This window comes from Drosophila subpulchrella, chromosome 3L (genome assembly GCF_014743375.2).
Source record: "Drosophila subpulchrella strain 33 F10 #4 breed RU33 chromosome 3L, RU_Dsub_v1.1 Primary Assembly, whole genome shotgun sequence".
Lineage (NCBI taxonomy): Eukaryota > Metazoa > Arthropoda > Insecta > Diptera > Drosophilidae > Drosophila > Drosophila subpulchrella.
In genome coordinates, this window is record NC_050612.1 from 1296845 (window position 1) to 1319413 (window position 22569).

Genomic DNA, 22569 nt, shown 5'->3' on the forward strand with positions numbered 1-22569 from the left:
GGAAAAGAAGACAGATGATAAAAATAGAAGGAAAACAGGAAAGGAAGTTAGGTTCGGCAAGCCGAAGCTTATATACCCTTGCAGCTATAATTATTAAATTTAAAAAAACAAAAAATGATAATATGTCAAAAACACCGAAGCTATAATTTGTTTCATATTATTTTCCGACCAATTTTGCGATCGTTCCTATGGCAGCTATATGATATAGTCGTCCGATTTTGATCAAATTAAATTCGAAACTCAGAACTTATTAAAAAATGTTATTTCCAAGCGTTGGAGGTTATATGTTAAAAAACACCGAAGCTATAATTTGTTTCATATTACTTTCCTACCAATTTTCCGAACGTTCCTATGGCAGCTTTATGATATAGTCTTCCGATTTTGATAAAATTAAATTCGAAATTCAGAACTAATTAAAAAATGTTATTTCCAAGCGTTGGAGGTTATATGTTGAAAAACACCGAAGCTATAATTTTTTTCATATTATTTTTCAACCAATTTTCCGATCGTTCCTATGGCAGCTATATGATATAGTCGTCCGATTTCGATAAAATTTAATTCAAAATTTAACACTGATTAAAAAATGTTATTTCCAAGCTTAGTAGGTAGGTATATGCCAAAAAACACCAAAGATATAATTTTTAAAAATTTTTTTTTTCCGATTATTCCTATGGGAGCTATAAGATATAATTGTCCGATCCGGCTGATTCCGACTTATATACTACCTGCAAAAGATATAAGACTTTTGGGAAAGTTTCAGCCCGATAGCTTTAAAACTGAGAGACTAGTTTGCGTAGAAACGGACGGGCAGAAGGACATGGCTAGATCGACTCGTCAGTCATGCTGATCAAGAATATATATACTTTATGGGGTCGGAAACGTCTCCTTCACTGCGTTGCAAACTTCTGACTGAAATCAATACACCCTCTGCAAGGGTATAAAAAAGTAAGACAGCCACAAGTAATTGCGAAGTGCCCACCCTACCATGATCCTATTGTCCACTTGTTCATCCTAAGGATCCCTGGGAGTGACTACTGCCCTACCCTAGCACTCCAACTTCCATAATTCCCGGATAAGGAAACTTTTAGTTATGATTCATATTTAATTTTTATTCAAAAAAAATTCTTTCTCCTAAGCTGACCCACTTCATTGATTTCATTTCTTATTTTCTTTTTCTTAAATTTATAAGCTTTAATTCCATTATTCAGGATAGTTTTAATTTTGTATTAAACAGAGATAATTCAGAGTATCTAAATACAAAACAATTCATGCATAACACTGTTTACTATGATATAATTTTTCTCACTATCTTTCTTTTCTTTTTTATTGAATTCCTTAGGTATTAATTTAAAAACAAATTAATTTAATATATCCATCCATTCGTTGGCTTTTATACCCGTTACTCGTAGAGTAAAAGGGTATACTAGATTAGTCGGAAAGTATGTAACAGGCAGAAGGAAGCGTTTCCGACCCCATAAAGTATATATATTCTTAATCAGGATCACTAGCCGAGTCGATCTAGCCATGTCCGTCTGTCTGTCTGTCCGGATGAACGCTGAGATCTTGGTAACTATAAGAGCTAGGCTATTGAGATTTGGCGTGCAGATTCCTGAGCTTCTTACGCAGCGCAAGTTTGTTTCCGTAGAGTGCCACGCCCACTCTAACACCCACAAGCCGCCCAAAACTGTGGCTCCTACAGTTTTTATGCTGGAATAAAAATTTTAACTGAAATGTATTGTTCTCATCCATACCTATCGATTGACCCAAAAAAAAAGTTTGCCACGCCCACTTTAACAACCACAAACCGCCCACAAACTTCAAAAAATCGTAAATATGAACGCGGATATCTCGGAAAATATCAAAGATAGAGATATGGGATTTCAGATTTAGATTCCGTAGGCTTGAGCGCAGCGCAAGTTTGTTACGCGAATATGCCACGGCCACTCTAACGCCCACAATCCGCCCAAGCCTGTGGCGCCCACAATTTTCATGCTAGGTACAAAATTTTAACTGAAATGTATTGGTCTCGTCAATACCTATCGTCAATACCTATCAGAACGCTTAAATCTGTCTACCGCCGGTAGGTGGCGCATTTCAATCTCGCTTTGCTGCTTCCATATCTCCATTTTCCTTTGGTCCCTTTAACTGAGTAACGGGTATCTGATAGTCGAGGTACTCGACTATAGCGTTCTTCCTTGTTTTTGTATATATTTAGTTAAAGGCATTGAAAAATGAAATCATGGTGAAAATAAACGGGGTTTGGTGACATATTCAAAAGATTTTTCCAGTGTATAAATATACGTATATATGTATTAAATAATCGGGCAAAACAAATGGGATGATTTAATTTAAGGGGAGGGTGGGTGTATTAATAAATCGCAAATTTAAATAAATAAATAAATTTTAAGCAACAAATTTAAACATTTTATTTGATCGCCGTTATGTAACTGACAAGTAAGCTCAGTCCAAGAATAAGGGCAGTGAGGAAACCAAAGAAGAGCTATTTATGTCTGTATGTATGACGTTGGCTGGCAGCAGCGCTTGGCCTAGGTCAGTTACGCCATGGATATTCCAGGGCACAAAAGGGAGAGAAAATATATGTGGGAATAGGTCTGGCATCCTTGTCAGCCGAACCCACCACAGATGAACAGCACTACTAATTATTGGCGAGGTGAAAAAGGAAGTCTTGGGCGAGCACTTAGAACGAGAGAGACGAAGAAGAAAGACGTGAAATATATACGAAGTAAAAGAACGACGCTGTTAAAATCCCTATTAAATACCTAAAACTATATTCAGAACTACTTATCACTATTCCTTTTAAATAAACCTATAAACATATTATATTAAAATTACAATTAGTTGGACTTTTCATTTATATCAGAAAAACCAATACCACTGATGAGCTTTTCAACCAGAAAGTGTCTTACGTTGCGCAAAATTTATCAAACAGTGACCTTGCCATAATTTGCAAAATTTTGGGCTTGCAACACGACAAAAGTGATCTCATGCTTCACATTTTCCGAAATTTGCGCGCAGGAAAACTGCTGGAAGATGCAGATGAAGAGGACTCCGAAGATGATGAAATAGACGAACGAGAAGAGAATGACGAAGATAACGACGAGAAAAGTTCTAACGGTGACGACGACGAGTTTCGCTCTGTGCGAAGCAACGCAGAGAAGCAGAAAAAACTGAACAACGTACGGGCTGGCACAGTGGCGTCCAACAATAACGATTCAGCCTCTGTACAAAGTTTCGCTGTGAATTCGCCGCGTTTTTCTGTAAACTTCCGCGAAGTGAAGACTCTATTCGGCCGTTCAGTGGAGATGACACCCTTGCAGTTGAGGTGTGGATTTCCGATTTCGAGGACATGGCTTCCATTATGTATTGGGATGACCTGCAAAAACTCATCTTCGTGAAACGTTCTCTAAAAGGTCTCGCTTAAGTCTTTATTATGAGTGAGCGTGGTGTCAAAAATTGGCAAATGTTAAAAAACGCGTGGATCAAAGAGTTCAAAGCCGATGTAAAAAGTGCTCAATTGCATAAGTTGCTATCCGAAAGGAAAATCAAATACAATGAAAGTGTTCAAGAATATCTTCTCAAAATGAAAGAAATTGCTTCTCGTGGTAGTGTAGGCAACTGCGCACTCATGCAATATGTATTCGATGGCATCAATGACTTAAGTGTTAACAATTCGATTTTGTACAATGCCAAAGACTTGAAGGAGTTCAATGAAAAATTAAAGTGCTACGAGAAAATTCGCGAAAAATCCAGAAAGCCTAAAATGTACGAAGACAAGTCGAAATACCCGATCGGTAAAGAAAGTGCGGGTCATAAGGAAGTCTCAATGCAAAGAAAGGTACGTTGCTTCAACTGTGGTGCCGGTGGCCATACATCTAATCAGTGCCCCAATCGAAACAGTGCACTATGGGCAAAAAAACCGTTTTTGGTGCATAAACTCTAGTTTTTAAGATATTGACTTGAAACTTTTTTTGGTGTATTATTTAAACTTAAACAAAATTTCGGTTTTTGTTTATTTTTTAATGTGTCCACCAGTACAGTGGTTAAAAATACATTTTAAAATAAGTAATTATTATAAATTATAATTTTAATCCTATTTGGTGTTACATTATAGAAAAAAACCGGTAACATATTTGGGATCCATTGTTACATTTGAAGAACACTGAAAAAAAATTCGATTAATTTTTTTTAATAACTCAACAATTTTACTCTTATACTCTTTTTATTTTTTCCTTGTTTTTTAGTTTTCAATATCGTCTGGTACCTCTTCCTCTAATTCTATTTCAAAAGTGTCACTTACATCATCGTTACAATTTTCTTCATCTGTCTTCTGTGCCTGGGGATATTATTGGCGAATCCAAAAGATCTACAACCTCTGCTGGCAGAGGCATCCGGTTGGTTTTTGTTGAGCAAAAACTAGATAATAGGGGATCAGACGAATCCATAGCTCTGTGAAAAACATCTGACATATTGTCAACCCGGCTGCATTTTCTGGCATGATCTTTTCTGTCAGCCTTAAAAAGTTTGTGTCTTGCTTCTGATGCACTTTCTGCTAAAGAGCCAACAGGAACAATCGTTTTTTCAATGATTATGTATCCATGTACTAAAACTTTGTGCACTGTTGGCGACATGGGGTACCAAAAGTAATTAGCCATATACATAGAAAAAGTTTCTGAACAGAATATTCTGAATTTTTCCGAATTTATAGGGTAATGACAATTTATGGCGATCAGAATTACATGTAGGCGCTGAATCAAACTGTGATCTATTCCTAATATAGAGGACAATAATTTTGGGTTGGAGAATGCCCGCCTCGCCGTATTTCCGTCATTTGTATTGCCACTGCCGTTTTGTCTCGGCTTGTCCACATGAAGCCCCAAATCATTCCAAAACGCTGCTTGAACTTTATGTTTACGTGCCTCCAATTCGATTTTGTCATTTCCCTTGACATGCCATTTTCTAAGCTCAATTCTGAACGATATTTTGAGCAAGAATTCAAAAAAGCGGATCCACGCATGAAGGGAACTTAATCCATATTGATCCGTATGTGGCTTCATATCAAACGTTTTGGAGTTAAAATCAGTAATAGTAAGAAGCTGGGTGGGCTTTGCCCCACACATTGGACACAACTGACAGGATTTCGTTCCTGTTAATATATTTAACACCTTGCCGTCTATAAGTGTTAGGTGCCCATCAAATTTTACAAAAATTTCGGCTGATTGATAAGGATGCACGTATATATCCAGGTTTTTAATCTGATTGTCCAAGTTTTCATTTTCTTTTAATATAAGAGACGTTGTTTCTTTTACGTAAGCAATTTTCACAGGACGGCAAAATCTTATGGACTGAGGCGATTTATTTAACCAAATGACCCTTTGTTTCTGATCTATCATTTTTATAGGAATCATTGATGTAACAAAAAGAGAATCATCTAAAGATTGACCCTCTGCGATGCTAAATTTTTGTTTGTATAAACTGTGACCAGTAGACCCATCAAAACCATAGCTAAAAATAAGAGTACAATGAGTAACATCTGAAAGTACTTCACAAACTTCCTTTTGCATCAGTAATATTCGTGAAGCGGTATGGTTCAATAAGTTTTGCAAGGAAACTTTGGCTTCATTTTCGGTCCATGCTATTTCAGCAAGTCTACATTTTAATTTCTCCTCAGCTATTTTCGAATAAGGGGGGTAAATATCGCAGCCATGTTGTTTACTAATTTGTTTTACATTTATGTATTGCTGCTTAGTAAATCCATTTTCCATAAAAAAAGCGAATGCCTTTTCAGAAGTTATTGGACTCGGAGCCAGCGATTCAGTTCTATCACTTTTTTTTAATAATTTCATTTTCTGTTGATTTTCTGGCGGAAATGTTAGCAGCGTGTAGTAACAAAGGAGTTGAATTTTCATTTTCTACCGCAAGTTCAGATGCCAACTTTATTTTGAGTCGTTTACCAGCAGCTTCATATGACAGTTTTGGACGACCACCTTTCTTCTGTGGGGATTCATTTCTATCGGAAAGTATAGTCATATTACCGGCTAGCCACATAGCGTGTTTTTGTCTAAATCGCTTTATGTTTCGGCAGCATCGAGGCAAATGTTTATTTATGTAATTTATAAAGTTAGTAATTTTAGTTGATATTGTTTTTATTATTGTTTCATTTTGATGATCGGCATTCAATTTGTCGAATATGTAAGTCTCCAATGCTTCTCGCGAGCGTTTGTTACTTTCCCAAACTGCAAGAAGAGCCCCGTGACCAAACACATATGTCTCTACATAAACGCAAGTTTAGCGAAAAGGAGCAAAAACGGTTAGTTGTATGACAATAAGGACACTTTTGTAATCAATTTCTCGTTCTTACTCTTTTGCAAGTCTGTGCTATTAATAAGTTATACTCCACAAAACACAAACACAATTGTTAGTTCAAATCTATAAAGATACACATATAAAACAGTTCACAGGTGGACAACAAGACACATAAAATCAAATGTTTAAGCTAATTTGCATTAATAAATACCTTTGCAAGGAGTTTCCATTTTCATATTTATTAAACTTTTTTTCACAGAAAACAACAAGCACGTAAAGTTTGCCAATTTTTCGCGCCAATTTAACGACATAGCAAAGCCTCTCGAACAGCTGACTTTGTTGGAGTGGAAACACTACAGAGTTGCCACCAAAAAATTTTGGAGGGCGGTTTTTTTTAAATGAAGATGTCTAGATTCGATTAGTATGGGCCATTCATAAAAATTAATTAAGAAAATAAATAGGTTTATGCACCAAAATCGGGCTTTTTACTCATAGTGCAGTGGTCGAAAATGCTTTAACTGTAACAATTTTGGACACATATCGAAGGACTGCCCCACAGGCAAGAAACTCCGAAAATTACGCATAAAGTATCCGATGATAAACTTTCGATATGAAAAGCAACAAGTACACAGCCCTTATTGACACAGGCAGCATATACAACATTGTAAGTGAAACAACGTACGTAAGCTTGAACAAGCCAAAACTGAGTGATGTGAAAATTCTTATAGTCGGTTTCGGGAACAACAACCGGGTAAAACCATTCGGTTCTTTTAAAGAAGAATTCAAAGTTGACGTTTAAGTGTTTAAAAAAAATTTTCTTGTTGTCTCATCTGACTTTCTAGACGTGCAAGTTGTGTTAGGTGCCGAATTTTGTAACAACGCTGAAATAACAATTAATCGTGACGGAATAAAAATAAAAAGCCAGGAAAAGCATGACGAAAAGCAGTTCCCGAAACTGCCAGGTGCAGCAGACAATTAATTTGACGTACTGCAGAAGTACACACACAACTCCATTCGAACTTTTTGTAGGCATCAAGATGCGCACTAAAACAGACGTCCAGTTGAAGGAAATGATTGAGCAAGAGTTGAAACCAATGTTTCAGGACAATCGAGACGAGATCCGCAAAGCTGCAAAGCAACAGATCCTGGCTATGCAGAATGAAAACAAGCACTCATACAACCTCAGACGTAGACCAGCAGCAACATACAAAGTTGGCGGTATTGTCGCTATCAAACGCACGCAACTTGTTGGTGGACTCAAGTTAAAGCCTAAGTACTTGGGTCCCTACCGCGTTACAAAAGTCAAACCGAAGGACACTTACGATGTTGTAAAGGAATCGCTAACTACGGACGGACCAAGATACACTACCTTTTGCGCTGAGTATATGAAGCCATGGATGAAAATATCTTCCGAGGACGACGAGGATACATTTGGGACGAATGTTTAGAAGGATGGCCGAGTTATGGGAATAGGTCTGGCATCCTTATCAGCCGAACCCACCACAGATGAACAGCACTACTAATTATTGGCGAGGTGAAAAAGGAAGTCTTGGGCGAGCACTTAGAACGAGAGAGACGAAGAAGAAAGACGTGAAATATATACGAAGTAAAATAACGACGCGAGTAATAATCCAAAACGCTGTTAAAATCCCTATTAAATACGTAAAACTATATTCAGAACTACTTATCACTATTCCCTTTAAATAAAACCATAAACATATTATAACAAAATTACAATTAGTGGGACTTTTCATTTATATCAGAAAAACCAATCCCACATATATATGATCAATGTTAAAAACTTACAGGCGATCTGGCGGCGAAAGATCTTTAGCGGCGGTCGGTTGGAAAAATAGATTTTTCATGCTCCTCTTTTTTTCTGCGCAATTCACTTTCCTTCTTGATTTTTTTTTTAATAAAATTTATTTTTTCATTTTTTTTAATACATTTACGACGTATTGATTTCTTTTTATTTTATTTTTATGCTTTTTTTCTCTTTCTTTTGTCTTTCACATTCACAACATTATACTTCTTTTACACTTTTGACTTGTTTGCCTTACTTTTTCATTCTTTTAATTCATTTTATTTGACGAACTTTAGATTCTAAAACTTTGCTTTAACCATTTGGTATTATCCACAATTAAACAAGGAAGAACGCTATAGCGCTGTTTGTGGGCGTGGCACCCTGCTGATACAAACATGCGCTCAGCAAAAAGCTCAGGAGTCTACTTACCAAATCCCAACTTTCTAGCTTTCGTAGTTTCCGAGATCTCTGCGTTCATCCGGACGGACGGACAGACGGACAAACGGAAATGGCTAGATCGACTCGGCTAGTGATCCTGACCCTTTTACTCTACGAGTAACGGGTATTAAAACCAAACCAAACCGAAATTGTGGGCGTCACAGGCTTGGGCGGTTTGTGGGCGTTCGAGTAGGCGTGGCATATTCGCGTAACAAACTTGCGCTGCGCTCAAGCCTACGGAATCTAAATCTGAAATCCCATTTCTCTATCTTTGATATTTTCCGAGATATCCGTGTTCATATTTACGATTTTTTGAAGTTTGTGGGCGTTAAAGTGGGCGTTGCAAAATTTTTTTTGGTTCAATCGATAGGTATTGATGAGAACAATACATTTCAGTTAAAATTTTTATTCTAGCATCAAAGCTGTAGGAGCCACAGTTTTGGGCGGTTTGTGGGCGTTAGAGTGGGCGTGGCACTCTACTGAAACAAACATGCGCTGCGTAAGAAGCTCAGGAATCTCCACGCCAAATCTCAACAGCCTAGTTTCCGAGATCTCAGCGTTCATCCAGACGGACATGGCTAGATCGACTCGGCTAGTGATCCTGATCAAGAATATATATACTTTATGGGGTCGGAAACGCTTCCTTCTGCCTGTTACATACTTTCCGACGAATCTAGTATACCCTTTTACTCTACGAGTAACAGGGAAAAAATATAAATGTAACTTACATAAAGACGTAGTCAAAGGCCTCGTAGCTAGCACTACCCCCTATGTTAGTATTAGTTTTGTAAACTTTACTATGAACTTAAATAAATAAATAAATAAAGCATACTTTTGTAATGACTTCAGAATATGTCAAATTAATTTAAACAAATTAAAAAACAATATTTTTCAAACAATTTTTTTCTAATAATTTGACTATAAGAATCTAAAGAGATAACAAGAAAAAAAAATAGAACATTTTGTTAGGTCGATTATTAAATAAACGTTCAAGTGGGAGTGTCCGAAAGTAGTAAACGACATAATATTTTATAGTGGATTTAATTTTTTAAAATTTTTTTTTCTGTCGCACTTAATCGTGTTTGAAAATGGATTGAGTGGGTCTTATGGTTATTTTTCTAAAAATAAAAAACCGAAAAGTACGTAAAATTTTCCGATTTTGGCTTGGATTATCTATTCCATATAAAAAAAAAATTTTAATTTCTGCAGCTACATATAACAGTCCCCTTCACACACCCTCCTGGTGCGCTTCCTCATTAAGTGAACTGCCGTCCACAGAGATAGATTGTTTTGATATTTGGTTATGATTTTACTCTTTTAGAGTATGAGAAACTCCGCTCAACGTCAAATGATGTGAGTGGAGAATTATTGTATTCAACGTTTATTTTTGTAATGTTGGGTACTGGAAATGAATAATAGTTTATTTAGGTGTTAGTGGGTTAATGAAGTGTTAACTCTTTCGAAATTTTACTTGTATGTCCTTTCCAATTTTCCCTGGAACTTCTTCAACTTCTCCATCTTTTAATGTTATCCCCCGTAATTTAAGACTTTTTCAAAATATTTCCTTATAAATATGACATTTTATTGAAGATCAGCATTGTTTAGAAACTCTCGAGTTACTTTAATCGAGTCTCAATCGTTTGGATCGAAATTCTTCAGAACCTGGGCCAATAATAAATGTTTATTATATACAATCAGGATATTCCCTAAACTGTTGAATTGCTGAATTTTGATCAGCTGTTAATCAGCTGTTCCATACAAAGTCAACTGTCAGAAATTTCAGCAATTCAACAGCCTCGGGGCTATTGAAAATTTTGTTTAATTGCTGAAAACTAAAGTTGTCGCTGTTCTCGACTAAAAGTAAGAGTGTAACTCTGGTCACTTGTAAACATGGAGGAATAGCAATCGTATAAAATATGCATATAAAGGAAATCTAACAGGATGCTGACTGTTAGCAGTTCTAATAATGGTAAACACAGCCTGGCAATTTGACAATCTGACAAACAGCTGATAAAACAGCTGTCATCTTAAAATTTAAAATTCAACAGGGAACTTTTAGGGTCGTTCCCTTAACTGCTGAAATTTTCTGTTGAGTTTTCAACAATTCAGCAATTCAACAGTTTAGGGAATACCCAGAATGACTTACTTTTTTAAAAACCTACTGTTTTTATGCCGAAAAGTGGATTGCGTGAAAGATAATGAATTGTTTGAATAAACTATTTAAAGGTGTCATTATCATATATGCTTAAGCATGTGTTAATAAAAGCTCTCTTCATTCCATTCGTCCAAAAACTGGTAAGTGTACTATTTACAAATCTTGAAATCGCTGAGAAATCTACTTTCTGGAATTCCTTGCAAGCTATTAGATATGGCTTGGTTCCTTTGTTTTCACTTAGTGTTCCCTTGATCAGATGTGCAAAAGAAAAGTTTGGTTTTACCTGTTCTCTATAGAAATCGATACGATCGAAACTAGCACGTTGGTTATTTTGGTCATTATTAATGTGTGACTATAATTATCTTAATAGGAGAAATCATAAATATATATAAAAGTTAAAGGTGCAAAGCAACGAGCAATAAATGCAAGCCCTTTTTTTTTTTTACATATTTCACAAAATATTTTGTCCTTGAATGTTTTCATCTTTTTATTCGAAAATTCAAATTCCACTTTTACAAGATGACATGAAATTTCCAGTATACTTTTGAAGAGTCGCTTTAAGGCGTGTCTCAACTCAAAACCCATATCACCAATGTCTGACGATTTTTCGAATCAGCTTGCGCTCACTATGCGCTCATACTTGCGACCGACGAAGCCAGTTCTATTCTGAGCCGATGATCTATTGCCAAGCCTAGTCGCAAATAAAATCTAGCTATACAAAAAAAAGCCAACAAACATAAATTGGAAACTTTTTTAATGAGTTAAGCATTGTCCTGCGACTTAAAACTAACCAGAAAAAATTTGTCTACGCGTTTATCTTTTTTGGCTGTTAACTAGTTTAGATGTTTTAAAAAAATGTCAATACACTTTTTTAGACTATACCTTATCAGATACCGAAGAGAGCCAAAATTGTAGATAATACTAATAAATGTAATTGAATAAAATATTTTATTTTAAAAATAGTTTTAAAGCTTTTTTCCCAAAACTTAGTGAACCTTTCAGCATTTAAGTTTTTTTTTTAAGTTTTAGGTTCATATGCTCAAGTCAGCTGTAGTTTTTGTAATTATTTTACCGTCGTATGTATGCTACTTTTGGCAAAATTTGTGAAATGTATTTACACTGGTCGGCAAAAGTATTTTGAAGAAACAAAAGTTAAATATACTCAGGATTTGAACATACTTCTTGTAAGCTTTGGCATTAATGGAAAGGTAATTTAAATGCCGTTTGAATGACACAATACATTTCTTAACCCATTCAGTACTTATTGAAAAGGATGAATAAAACAATATCTGAATATCGAATGTTTTTTTCTTTAACAGAAATGATTTACTGTTAGTATTATTTCTTTAACAATTTAAACTTTAGGTATATCTTTTAGATAAGAATTTATCCCTACAAAATGTTTATCACTTTTAAAGAAGTTATAAAAACGTCGCTGCTAGATGTCATTTCTTCAACTGTGTAACGCGCAAAAATAGCATGTGTATGACGCTCATCTTAAAATAATTTTTTTACAGTTTAAGTTGGAACGTTATTAAATAATATAAGCTGGTAAGTTGAGTAACGTGTATACTATAATTTCTTTTTCTATAAGTTCTTTTTGTTTAACCCTGAATACAAAAAGAAAAAGATGCATTTAAATCTTGTTGATATATACTAGTTAATATCAATATAACTGAGTCCCTGCAGTATAAAATAACAGCAATATATACCGGGATTTTATGAAAGTTTGATATGTGGAACTGTGTCCTTTACTGCCCTGCAGTTCCACAATTGAGTTAGGCGCCTAATCGTCACGAAGCCGACTGCGACGTCGGCAGAGCAGCCAGCAACGCCGGCAGAGCTGAGCGCAACGGCGGCAAAGAGACGCGCTCTCAGTCGGCGTCCGCAAAGAGAACGCACAAAAAGTACTTTTGGGCTCTCCCTCTCTCGCAATGTCTCAGCTGAAGAAATGCGTGTGAGAGCAACGAGGCCCAGCAATTAAAATAGCTAGACTTTTGTGCACCCTTGCCTTTTGAATAATGCGAAATTCTTTCGTAAATGTTAAAACAACCAATTAAAATAATATGTTTGGGTTTTAAATTATTTGTATATCTTAAAAAAATGTATATGTTTATTAATATTATTTATTAATATGTAAAGTTTTGAAAATATATTTTTTTATAACGATTTGCATAGTCGGATATGTCTATAAATACCCTGCTTCTAAGTGCAAGATGCATAGACCAAACGGGACATGCCAAAAAAACAGAGCAACAACGGATTAGCGGAACCGTTGTTGTTGTTGCTTGTTGTCTTTCTGGAAGGCACGCGGCTTTTTTCGTCTTTTTCACTTGCGTTTACTTAAGTGAAGGGGTTAGAAGTTCAAGAAAACTACGAGCAATCAACTTTCTTAAATTCAATTAATAGTGGCTTAAAAGTGAAATAGAATCAATTCCCAGGTAAGTCGTTCGCAGACCAATAATTTTGAGAACAGTGAGAGTAAAAAACAAGATAATCTATATTTAAAATAAGGGAAATACAAGATTCCCAAAAAAACACGTGACGGAAAAAAATAGCTGTGAAAAATATTAATTTTTGACGTGAAAAGCAACAAATGGTGCATATAATAAACAAATAAACAAATCCGTGAAAGCATTTAAAAATCTTATTGAGTGCAAAGTTTCTAGGGACAACAAATAAGAGATGTTTGTTTTTAAAACTTAAGTTTGTGGTTAAAATTCGTTAAGAATTAATATTAATAATATTAAACCACAATTATTACTTTTGTATACGTAAACAAACATGTCTACTGAAATATAAATCTCTAATTTTCAGTCCCTGGAAGTGTTTTTTTTTTCCGCTTCTGCAAAATAAATAAATGTTTTGATAAATAATAAAAAAAATAAAAATAATAATTTATTACAACCAAATAAAATAAATCAAGTGACCGAAAACAAAAGTTTGCAAATTTCTTCTCGATATTTTTTTAAATTTTCTTATATTTTTAGACAAGGCTGATGGTAAATCTATAAAAAAAATGGAAGGCTAAGTCGTTCCATTTTAAGCATATTATCCGGGGAACTTGTTCTGTCCCACAACTTGTAGGAGGGCCAAAACAAGAAGAAGCTCAAAGTCTTCCCAAATTTCGTCCGCGCCTTGTTAAGTAAGTTTTTATTGGGGCCGAAAGTAACTATTGTTTGAAAAGTTTAATTTTTAAAAGACTTCTGGGATTTTTACATTGAATACAAAGATAACACATCTTTTATTATAAATAAAACTTACAAATAATGATTACTTTCGGTGACACGTTTTTATTTTCGACTCGTTCTATTTTCAAAAATAATTTTTCTTCTAATACTAGATGCAATCGCTCTGGTGGAGCCCTCGGAGCCTCCCGAAAAGGCACTGCAAAAAGCAATGAGGTGCGTCAAAAACCTAAGTTGGGCAAAAAAAAAGTCAACGCCGGCCCCAGATGCTGACGAACCGACGACTCCGATAACACCGGGAACCCCCCGAGCTGAAATTTTAAATAAAAATAAGTATTACAACTGAAATTATATTTGCTGCTAAGCGCTCAACGTGTGCCGAATGTGTGCGTTTTCTACTGCCTAATCCAGCGCTCAACGTGTGCCGAATGTGTGCCTTTTCTACTGCCTAATCCAGCGCTCAACGTGTGCCGAATGTGTGCCTTTTCTACTGCCTAATCCAGCGCTCAACGTGTGCCGAATGTGTGCCTTTTCTACTGCCTAATCGAGCGCTCAAAGGGGTGCTCAAAAAAGCGCCGAATGGGTGCTAGTTTTTGTGCACTGATGAACCCTAGGACATGCCCATGTTAATTTGAGCACCTAATCCCATATAAATTAGGCGCCTATTAGGCGCTGACTGATGAACTTTTTGCAGTGATTGAGTGCCTAATCGGCGCCGAATGGTACTGCAGGGTGGGTTGCAATTTTGTTTGACGAAGATTATTACACTCTCTGTTCTACCTCATTTGCTGCTGTGGGCAGTATTGTTGCTTCCGAAAATTGCATTCTCTCTCTACCCGCTTACTTAATCTAATTTTGGTAGATGGTAATGGCATGCTTCAGTACTGTACCGACTAGTCGCTTTCGCAGAACGGTGCGCTTTTTCTCTAAGCGTAGTGCCCTTAAGTAATTAAAATACAAATTGTATACTTAAAAACAGGGCAACCCAAAAACAAGTCAACTTACCCATTGCTGAGAATATAAGATCACCATACAATCGTAACTCAGATAAATTACACGATTGACATAATAATGACAGCCAGATGTGAACGTTATCTTCTAATTTTATGTATCTTTTCTTAAGATAACATATAAGGAGTCGGATTCCAAGAGCACGACTTTTACGTTTTTGAAGTGTTGATGTTACAAGTTGGTCCATATTTATCCTAATGATGTAAGTACATGTAAGTAGATGCAAGTACTAAAGAATATATTATTATTTTTAAACGGCTATAGACAACTTACTCTCAAAGTTTTTGAACTATATTAATGTGAAAATGTTATACTTTTGAATTATAAGTCGCCAATTTTGTCAACATGTGCTTGAAGGCGATGTTTAATTTCTGATTAATGTGACCGCATCTCTACTATTAAAAATCGGTTATAGGCTCTTCCCACAAACTCCACCGTGTTAAAAAGTATACGTGCACAGCACATTGAGAAAGAAGATATTGGCCGCGTTCAGGAGAACAGCATGATGCCTGATCACTGATGGAATTTTTACGATAGTTCTGCTGAACGCACACGTTACTAATCATGAGGCAAGAATTTTTGCATCAGGATCAGTAAAAAAGGAGCGTAAAAATTGTGGGCTACCTTTTCGTGATACATGGTGCATTGCTGCTGGCGTGTATCGATGAGTGAAATATCGCTAAGAATTGACATAAATTTTATTAAAAAACCATGAAGTAAGTAAAATTATGTACAACTGTTCAGGCCTTTTTGATTTTTACGTGTCCACAATGGCTGTGTGCAATGCTACTTTTAACCTAAAAACATTTGCTTTATAGTGATTGTCAAAACCTTACACTCTGACCAGTTAAAAAAAAAAATTTGAATGGCATAGTGGAGTTTTTTAGATCAAATGTTTTACTTTTTTAACTTCGCTATGTATCATGAGTGTTCGCAGAACAAACTGAACGCAGCCATTAATATGTATATGTCCTTCTTGACGAGACCTGGCAATCGTTGCACTAAAACATTATACGAGGGTGCGAGGATGGTTCTTTAAATACCTAACAGGCGATAAAAAGTTAAGCGTTCTCTTCGAAAACGTAGGCAAACCAATGCCGCAGAATAAAAGTATATAAACTCGATAATTTTTAGGTAACATATCATAATGTTTAGATGTTAGCGAAAAAGCGATTGCAAAAATAAGGTAGATGTGGGCTACAATGTAAGTTGTTTTCCAAACGAAAACATTTAGATCATTCTCGACACTGTTGGGTTGCTGAATTAAAATAAACGCACAACATTATTGAAAAACCACGAAGTAAGTTAAATCTTGTACAACTGTTTGGGCCTTTTTGATTTTTTCTTGTCAACGATTGCAGTGCGCAAAGCTGCAAATGATTTTTAATATAAAAACATTTGCTTATTAAGGTTTTGTTAACAATTTATGCTTAGACGACTAAAAAAACATTTTAATTGCATTGTGGAGTTATTCAGGTATTCGACGTCCTTAGGTATCTCTAGCGTTCAGTAGAACAAACTTGATCATTGGTTACTGATCCATCGGTAATCAGTTATCATGTTGTTCTGTTGAACGCGGCCATTTCTAGAGCAGTATTTTCTCAGACTATGACAGACATATGCCAGCTATGGTATCCTATTCACACTGAGGGTGTTTCCGCTTCAGCGACCGAATTCAGCTTCAGCGTCTTTTCGACTAGTATTTTTCACGGGTTTTGGTGATTTTTGTACTTGACGTTTCGGAGTTTTTTGAGAAGGATATTAATTTGAACTGAAATGGTGCCGATATAAGGAAGTTTTTGTTGGTGCAGGCCTAATGAGCCTTCCAGCGGCTTGGAACACAGCAATTGATCTCATCTTGAAAATAAACATGGCTATGCTCTTTCTTAAGGAATTTACTAACCTCAAGCTTATGTCCTTCTTGGCAAGACCTGACTTATGTTGCACTAAAACGTAAATCATTTATCTAATAGCGTCTTCCCTCAGAGATTTATCGACCATCTACTATCCGTTGAAGAGATGGTACATAAGTTTCTGCCGTTCCGAAAATTCCCATCCAAATTTGACGGACTCTTTTATGCAATGGTTAGGCTATGTTTTTCCGGTGCAACTCTGAGTTCTTCTTCTTGACAGTGGAAATTAAAATATTCACTACGAAAACATAAACAATGATGACAGGGAAAAATTGAAAATGGGAGGCGCAGAAACAACAGGCTTGGTTCATTTAGCCAGATAAGCTGTTATCGCATGGTAGATGGTGGATGTGCTCTGTGGTAATCGGAGTTTCACATTTGAAAATGTGAGGCGCAGAAGCAACAGGTTTGGTTTGATTAGCCACAGGTCTTCAGATCAGCTGTTATCGGATGGTAGATCGTGGATGGGCCCTGTGGGACTCGGAACTTCACATTTGTCAAATATCCCAACCGATTCGAACGGATGAACTCTATGGGAAGGGGGTATAGGGAAAAAGCCGCATCCACCTCCCAAAATTGATACTTCGAAAATAAATATAGTCAAAGAACAATATGCGCGGAAGGTATTTTAAATACTTAAAAGGTCCAAACGGTTCTAACCTGTGGAGATTCTCGTGGCATCACTGTTGGCCTACAATAGTCCCTATTCAATTTTCACTACGCTTGTCTGAATGGAAATCTTATCCTTGATCAATTTTCTGATAGCAATTAAATAATAATTTGGCGCTGAAAACATGCCTATCAGGGGTGTCACAGAAACCGGCGACGGATTTGGGGACGGTTGGCTTGGAAATCAATCCATCAAAACCGTAGGTGTCACAGAAATTCGAGCGACTTCCTTTTTTCGGAAAAATTACCGAAAAATGACCAGGGCTGGATACATTCACTAAATATCGACTATTGAATAATCATTAAATTTTATTTGTCTTATTTTGACCATTTTCCAATAAGCTTTAAACTTAATATATGCTTTTATTGAAAAATTAAAAAAGAATACTTGTTTAAAGCGCATATTGTACAAAATTGAACAAAAAAATTAAAAATTTTAATTACCCGCCAGGCTACATACTGCAGCCCTGAACAGCTGCTTGAGGCTGCTGAATTGGTTTATTTACATTTGTAAATTGTCAAGTATTTAACAAGCAAACCAAAATGTCATTCGCACGAATTCTTGCTCTAGAGTACTTGCAAAGATAAAAACTTCGAGAGGCTAGGATGCAGAGGAGAATCATTAGAAGCTCCTCCGATTTTCTTTCGCAAGCAGATGGAACGTAAGATAATTTAAAGTTTTATTTTCAGCTGGAACTTTAAATATTGTTGTAACTTTTAGGTTCCGGTACAATTTTCGTCTTGATAAACATACATAAACGCGGGTCTCCCGAGTAAATCCTTTGGCAATGTCGATATTTTCGGGAATGAATCGCAAGAATATAGCGTCTTGTGCTGCTGACCTATGTTTACCCCTGAAAAATAGCAACGTTTATTAGTTTAAATTAATAATAAACAAAATTGTTTACTTTAACTTACATGTTTTCTTCTTCTCCGTAGCCGCGGCTTCTTATCCGGCAAAATATATGACATTTTTCACGACAGTGCTGCAACCTTTTTGCAAAGGCGGCATGTTTTTATAATTTTTCTCAATAACTACAACTTCCTTTAACATGAAATTTTTACCAGAAATAGGTTTTACCGTTACTCGTAGAGTAAAAGGGTATACTAGATTCGTCGGAAAGTATGTAACAGGCAGAAGGAAGCGTTTCCGACCCCATAAAGTATATATATTCTTGATCAGGATCACTAGCCGAGTCGATCTAGCCATGTCCGTCTGTCCGGATGAACGCTGAGACCTCGGAAACTATGAGAGCTAGGCTATTGAGATTTAGCGTGCAGATTCCTGAGCTTCTTACGCCCACGAACCGCCCAAAACTGTGACTCCTACAGCTTTGATGCTAAAATAACAATTTTAACTGAAATGAATTTTTCTCATCAATACCTATCGATTGACCCAAAAAAAAGTTTGCCACGCCCACTTTAACGCCCACAAACTTCAAAAAATCGTAAGTATGAACGCGGATATCTCGGAAACCAAGTTTGTTACGCGAATATGCCACGCCCACTCTTACGCCCATAACGCTTAAATCTGACTACCGCCCACATAGCCATATATTGTGATCAGGGGTAGGTGGCGCATTTCAGTATCGCTTTGCTGCTTGCATATCTCCATGGCAAATCAGTTTACTATCAGCCTAATATGGATTCAGGGTCACCGGGACATCGAAGGCAACTGCATAGCGGACGAATTAGCCAGGCAGTGCACCACCAAGCCTCTTCTCCCAGGAGAGGAGAATGTCGGTATGCCCATGGCTACTTGCAAGCTAAATATAAAAAACTACTTCAACACACAGCCAACACCCATTGGCAAAACGCACCACAGTGTCGCATCTCTCACCAGACACGGCCTGTGATAAACAACAAAAAAAACCTCGGAGTTACTCAAACTCAGCCGCACGGAGTGTGGCATGTTGATTCGAGCTCTTACAGGCCACTGGCTAAAACCCCCTGCCGGCAGGCTAAAAACTCCCAAAATGATTTCTGCAGAAGCTGTAGGGATGAGGAAGAAGTGGAAACGGTAGAACACCTTCTTTGCTGCTGCCCAGCCCTATGCAGACTCAGACTGAAACACTTAAGAAGCCCCTTCATCGACGATCTTACCGAAATATCGGAGATTAATCTCAAAAACATAAGTGCCTTTATTAAATCTTTCGGGTGGAAGACATGCTGATCAGCTTAACTCAGGCTGAAACTACTAGAAACGGGACCCTAGAGAAGGAAAAACGAGATCATGCGGTATCACAATGGACCCATTGAGGTCTAAGTGTGTCGGACTATCGTCCGACAGCCGCCCTAACCTAACCTAACCTAACCTACATGGTGCGAAAGCGCGAAAGGGGGAAGTCAGCAGCGACATTATACAAACAATTAAAAATAAAAAGAAATGTGTAACACGCGCGAGCTAACGAAATAACATCAGACAGAACATGATAACACTGGATTTTGTTATAGGTTGATATAAATATACTTCTACATAGAATAAGTTAAAAGGGGGCAATACTTTAAAGAACAATATAAAATTAAAGTAAAATTATTACTGATTTATCCTTTCATGAGAGTCGAAAAACCCTGCGGCATCTAACGACCGGAGGCAAAGTAGTTACAGTCCTCTGTTGTGATCAGATGAATGTTCAGTTCAGGGTCGTGAGTGGCATCTTGCCCGACGCAGGATAAGTCCGGCTGGAGGAATAGAAATTAATTAGTTTTGTGTTATATGTTTTACTATGGAGAATTCGAAGTCAAATAAAAGCTTAAATCTTGAGAACCAGAAGAGCTTGGGTACCGCACCGAATGCCGTAGTTCATGCAACTTCAACACCTGCCAAGGCCAGCGAACAATGCAGCCGACTAGCCCCGAAACCCCTCAATGACCAGCCCAAACCTCACACCAGTGTAGGAGCGGCTAACCAACCAATCCAACCTAAGGGGCGTGCCAAGGCTGATTTTGTGGTAAGCACCAGGGCCAGAGGTTCAAGAGGACACCACCTATTCAGACAGGACCTCTGGAACGGAAGAAGGCGTTCCGCATCCTCAAACGGATGGCCACCAACCCCATACGAGAGGACCATGGGTCTACGGAGGACTACCAAAAAATCCTAGAGGACATAGCCTGGGCAAAGGCGGTAATCCCAGACTTCAACATCGCTCTGACTACAAGCAAAAGCAACAAGCGGGAGAGGTCGATGGAAGTAGCGTAACCAGCGAGCAAGAAGGCCAAGTGCTGGACGAAAACCCAGGTCCGCCCCCGATTGCACAGATACGGGATGGTACCAGGGTAACGTGAAGCTGATCACCTGTAAGGACGAAAGATCGGCAGCGCTTTACAAGACTTCCGTCACCATGGTTTGCAAGGTCTACCCCGGGGAAAAGTTGACGTTTTGCGAGGCTAGGGTGTGGCTGAAGTCTGAACCCTCTGAGCCAGGGGCTATTCTTAGCCTCTTGACCTGAACTCGAAAAACTCAACTGGAAAGACAACATCACAGACCGCACACGTAAAGCAGCCATAGCATTCTTCGATTGTAAAAAAGCTATAGGGAGGAAGTGGGGTTTCTCCCTCGTAATAGTTTACTGGCTTTACACTGCATAGTCAGGTCCATTCTTCTCTACAGAAACATTGTCTGGTGGCCTTCCCTAGAAAATAATTGTAACCTTAAGATCCTCCACAAGATCCAAAGAAGCGCAGAGCTCTGCATCAGTGGAGCGCTCCGCACCACCGCCACTGAAGCATTGAATACAATTCTCGACCTCGAGCCCCTAGACCTGCTTGCCAAAAGCTGGGCATCAGCAACAGTGCTGAGGCTCCGTGAAGCAGCGGCCTGGACAACAGGCTCAACTGGGCACTCTACTATACTAACAAATCAGAAATCCATACCATACATAACGGACTATATTCCACCCATAGTCAACCTCGATAAAAAGTACAAGGTCTTCATACCTACCCATACAGACTGGGACAACCTCCCACATCATATCGAAAATGTCGTCAATATATACACAAGAAGAAGTATTCTCTCCTGAAATGAACATTAAAGTCTCATTTCGCCTACCAGAATACTGTAGTTTTTTCCAAGCGGAAGTCATGGCAATCCAGGAAGCCATGTCTCACATGGATACATCAGAACATCACGACACAGACATCTTCATCTTTTCGGACAGTCAAGCAGCCCTCTGGGCCCTCGACTCCTACACAACAAACTCAACAACTATCTCTGAATGCCGCAAATCTCTGAACGAGATGGCCACTCATCTGAGAATAAACCTCATCTGGGTGCCTGGACATCATAATATTAAGGGCAACTTCATAGCAGACGAGCTAGCAAGACAAGGGACAACCGCCGACATCTTTCGCGAAAAGGACACGGTGGGTATGCCCATGGCTACCTGCAAGCTCCACGTCAGGCAGAGACTGTACACCCTCTCCAACAACCAATGGAACACAATCTCAACATGCCACAATTCTAGACTCACGGCAAATTACAACCCGAAAAGAACCAAAACTCTCCTACAATGCTATAGGGAAAACATCTCCACTCTCCTAAATGCGCTCACAGGCCATTGTCTTCTAGGGACTTACGCGCGCAGGCTGGGTTTCAGTAACCACCACTACTGCCGCAGCTGTAAGCAGGTGGACGAAGAGGAGAGCGTTAAATACCTCCTACGCTTCTGCCCAGTGTACAACCTCAAACGTCTTCAAGCCCTAGGAAGCTACACACTTCCGAACATTGCGGCCATACAGGGCGTAATTATTCCCAAACTCCTATGTTTCCTAATGAGAACAAACTAGTTCGAGAAACTCAATAACCCATGAGATAGGGAAAAGGATCTGTGCAGAGATTACATGGTATCACAAGGGGCTCAGTGTGGTCTAAGTTTTTTATTTTTTATTATTGACATTCGACTGAGCTTGCTGGACTATGTCAATATTGCTATTGCTGGCATTCCCCCATTACTGGGAGCCGTACATCCATGTAGGTTTTAGTACCGAGTTATATAGCAGGACTTTATATTTAAGGCTAAGGGGAGACCTAGCGTTGATAAGCCAATGAAGGCTGCTGGCTTTTAGCTT

The 22569-nt window shown here is 37.8% G+C and overlaps 2 protein-coding genes and 1 long non-coding RNA gene across 3 annotated transcripts in view; 1 reads left to right on the plus strand and 2 right to left on the minus strand.

Moving 5' to 3' along the window:
- LOC119553231 overlaps window positions 1-14844 on the minus strand; it is a 64691-nt gene extending 49847 nt beyond the window's left edge. Inside the window, exon 1 of the mRNA XM_037863500.1 lies at window positions 14800-14844. The gene's annotated coding sequence lies outside the window, so the exon portion shown is untranslated. The remainder of the gene's footprint in view (window positions 1-14799) is intronic.
- On the minus strand, window positions 4118-5454 carry LOC119553232. The gene is made up of 2 exons (XM_037863501.1): window positions 4236-5454; window positions 4118-4180 (listed from the first exon to the last, which is right to left on the minus strand). The coding sequence occupies exon 1, from the start codon at window positions 5424-5426 to the stop codon at window positions 4338-4340; it is 1089 nt and encodes a 362-aa protein (XP_037719429.1). The 5' UTR covers window positions 5427-5454; the 3' UTR covers window positions 4118-4180; window positions 4236-4337.
- Window positions 12985-14168, plus strand: LOC119553233. Its single transcript, XR_005219756.1, has 3 exons — window positions 12985-13162; window positions 13712-13866; window positions 14065-14168. It is a non-coding gene; the product is annotated as an uncharacterized LOC119553233 (long non-coding RNA).
- Window positions 14845-22569: the final 7725 nt, after the last annotated feature.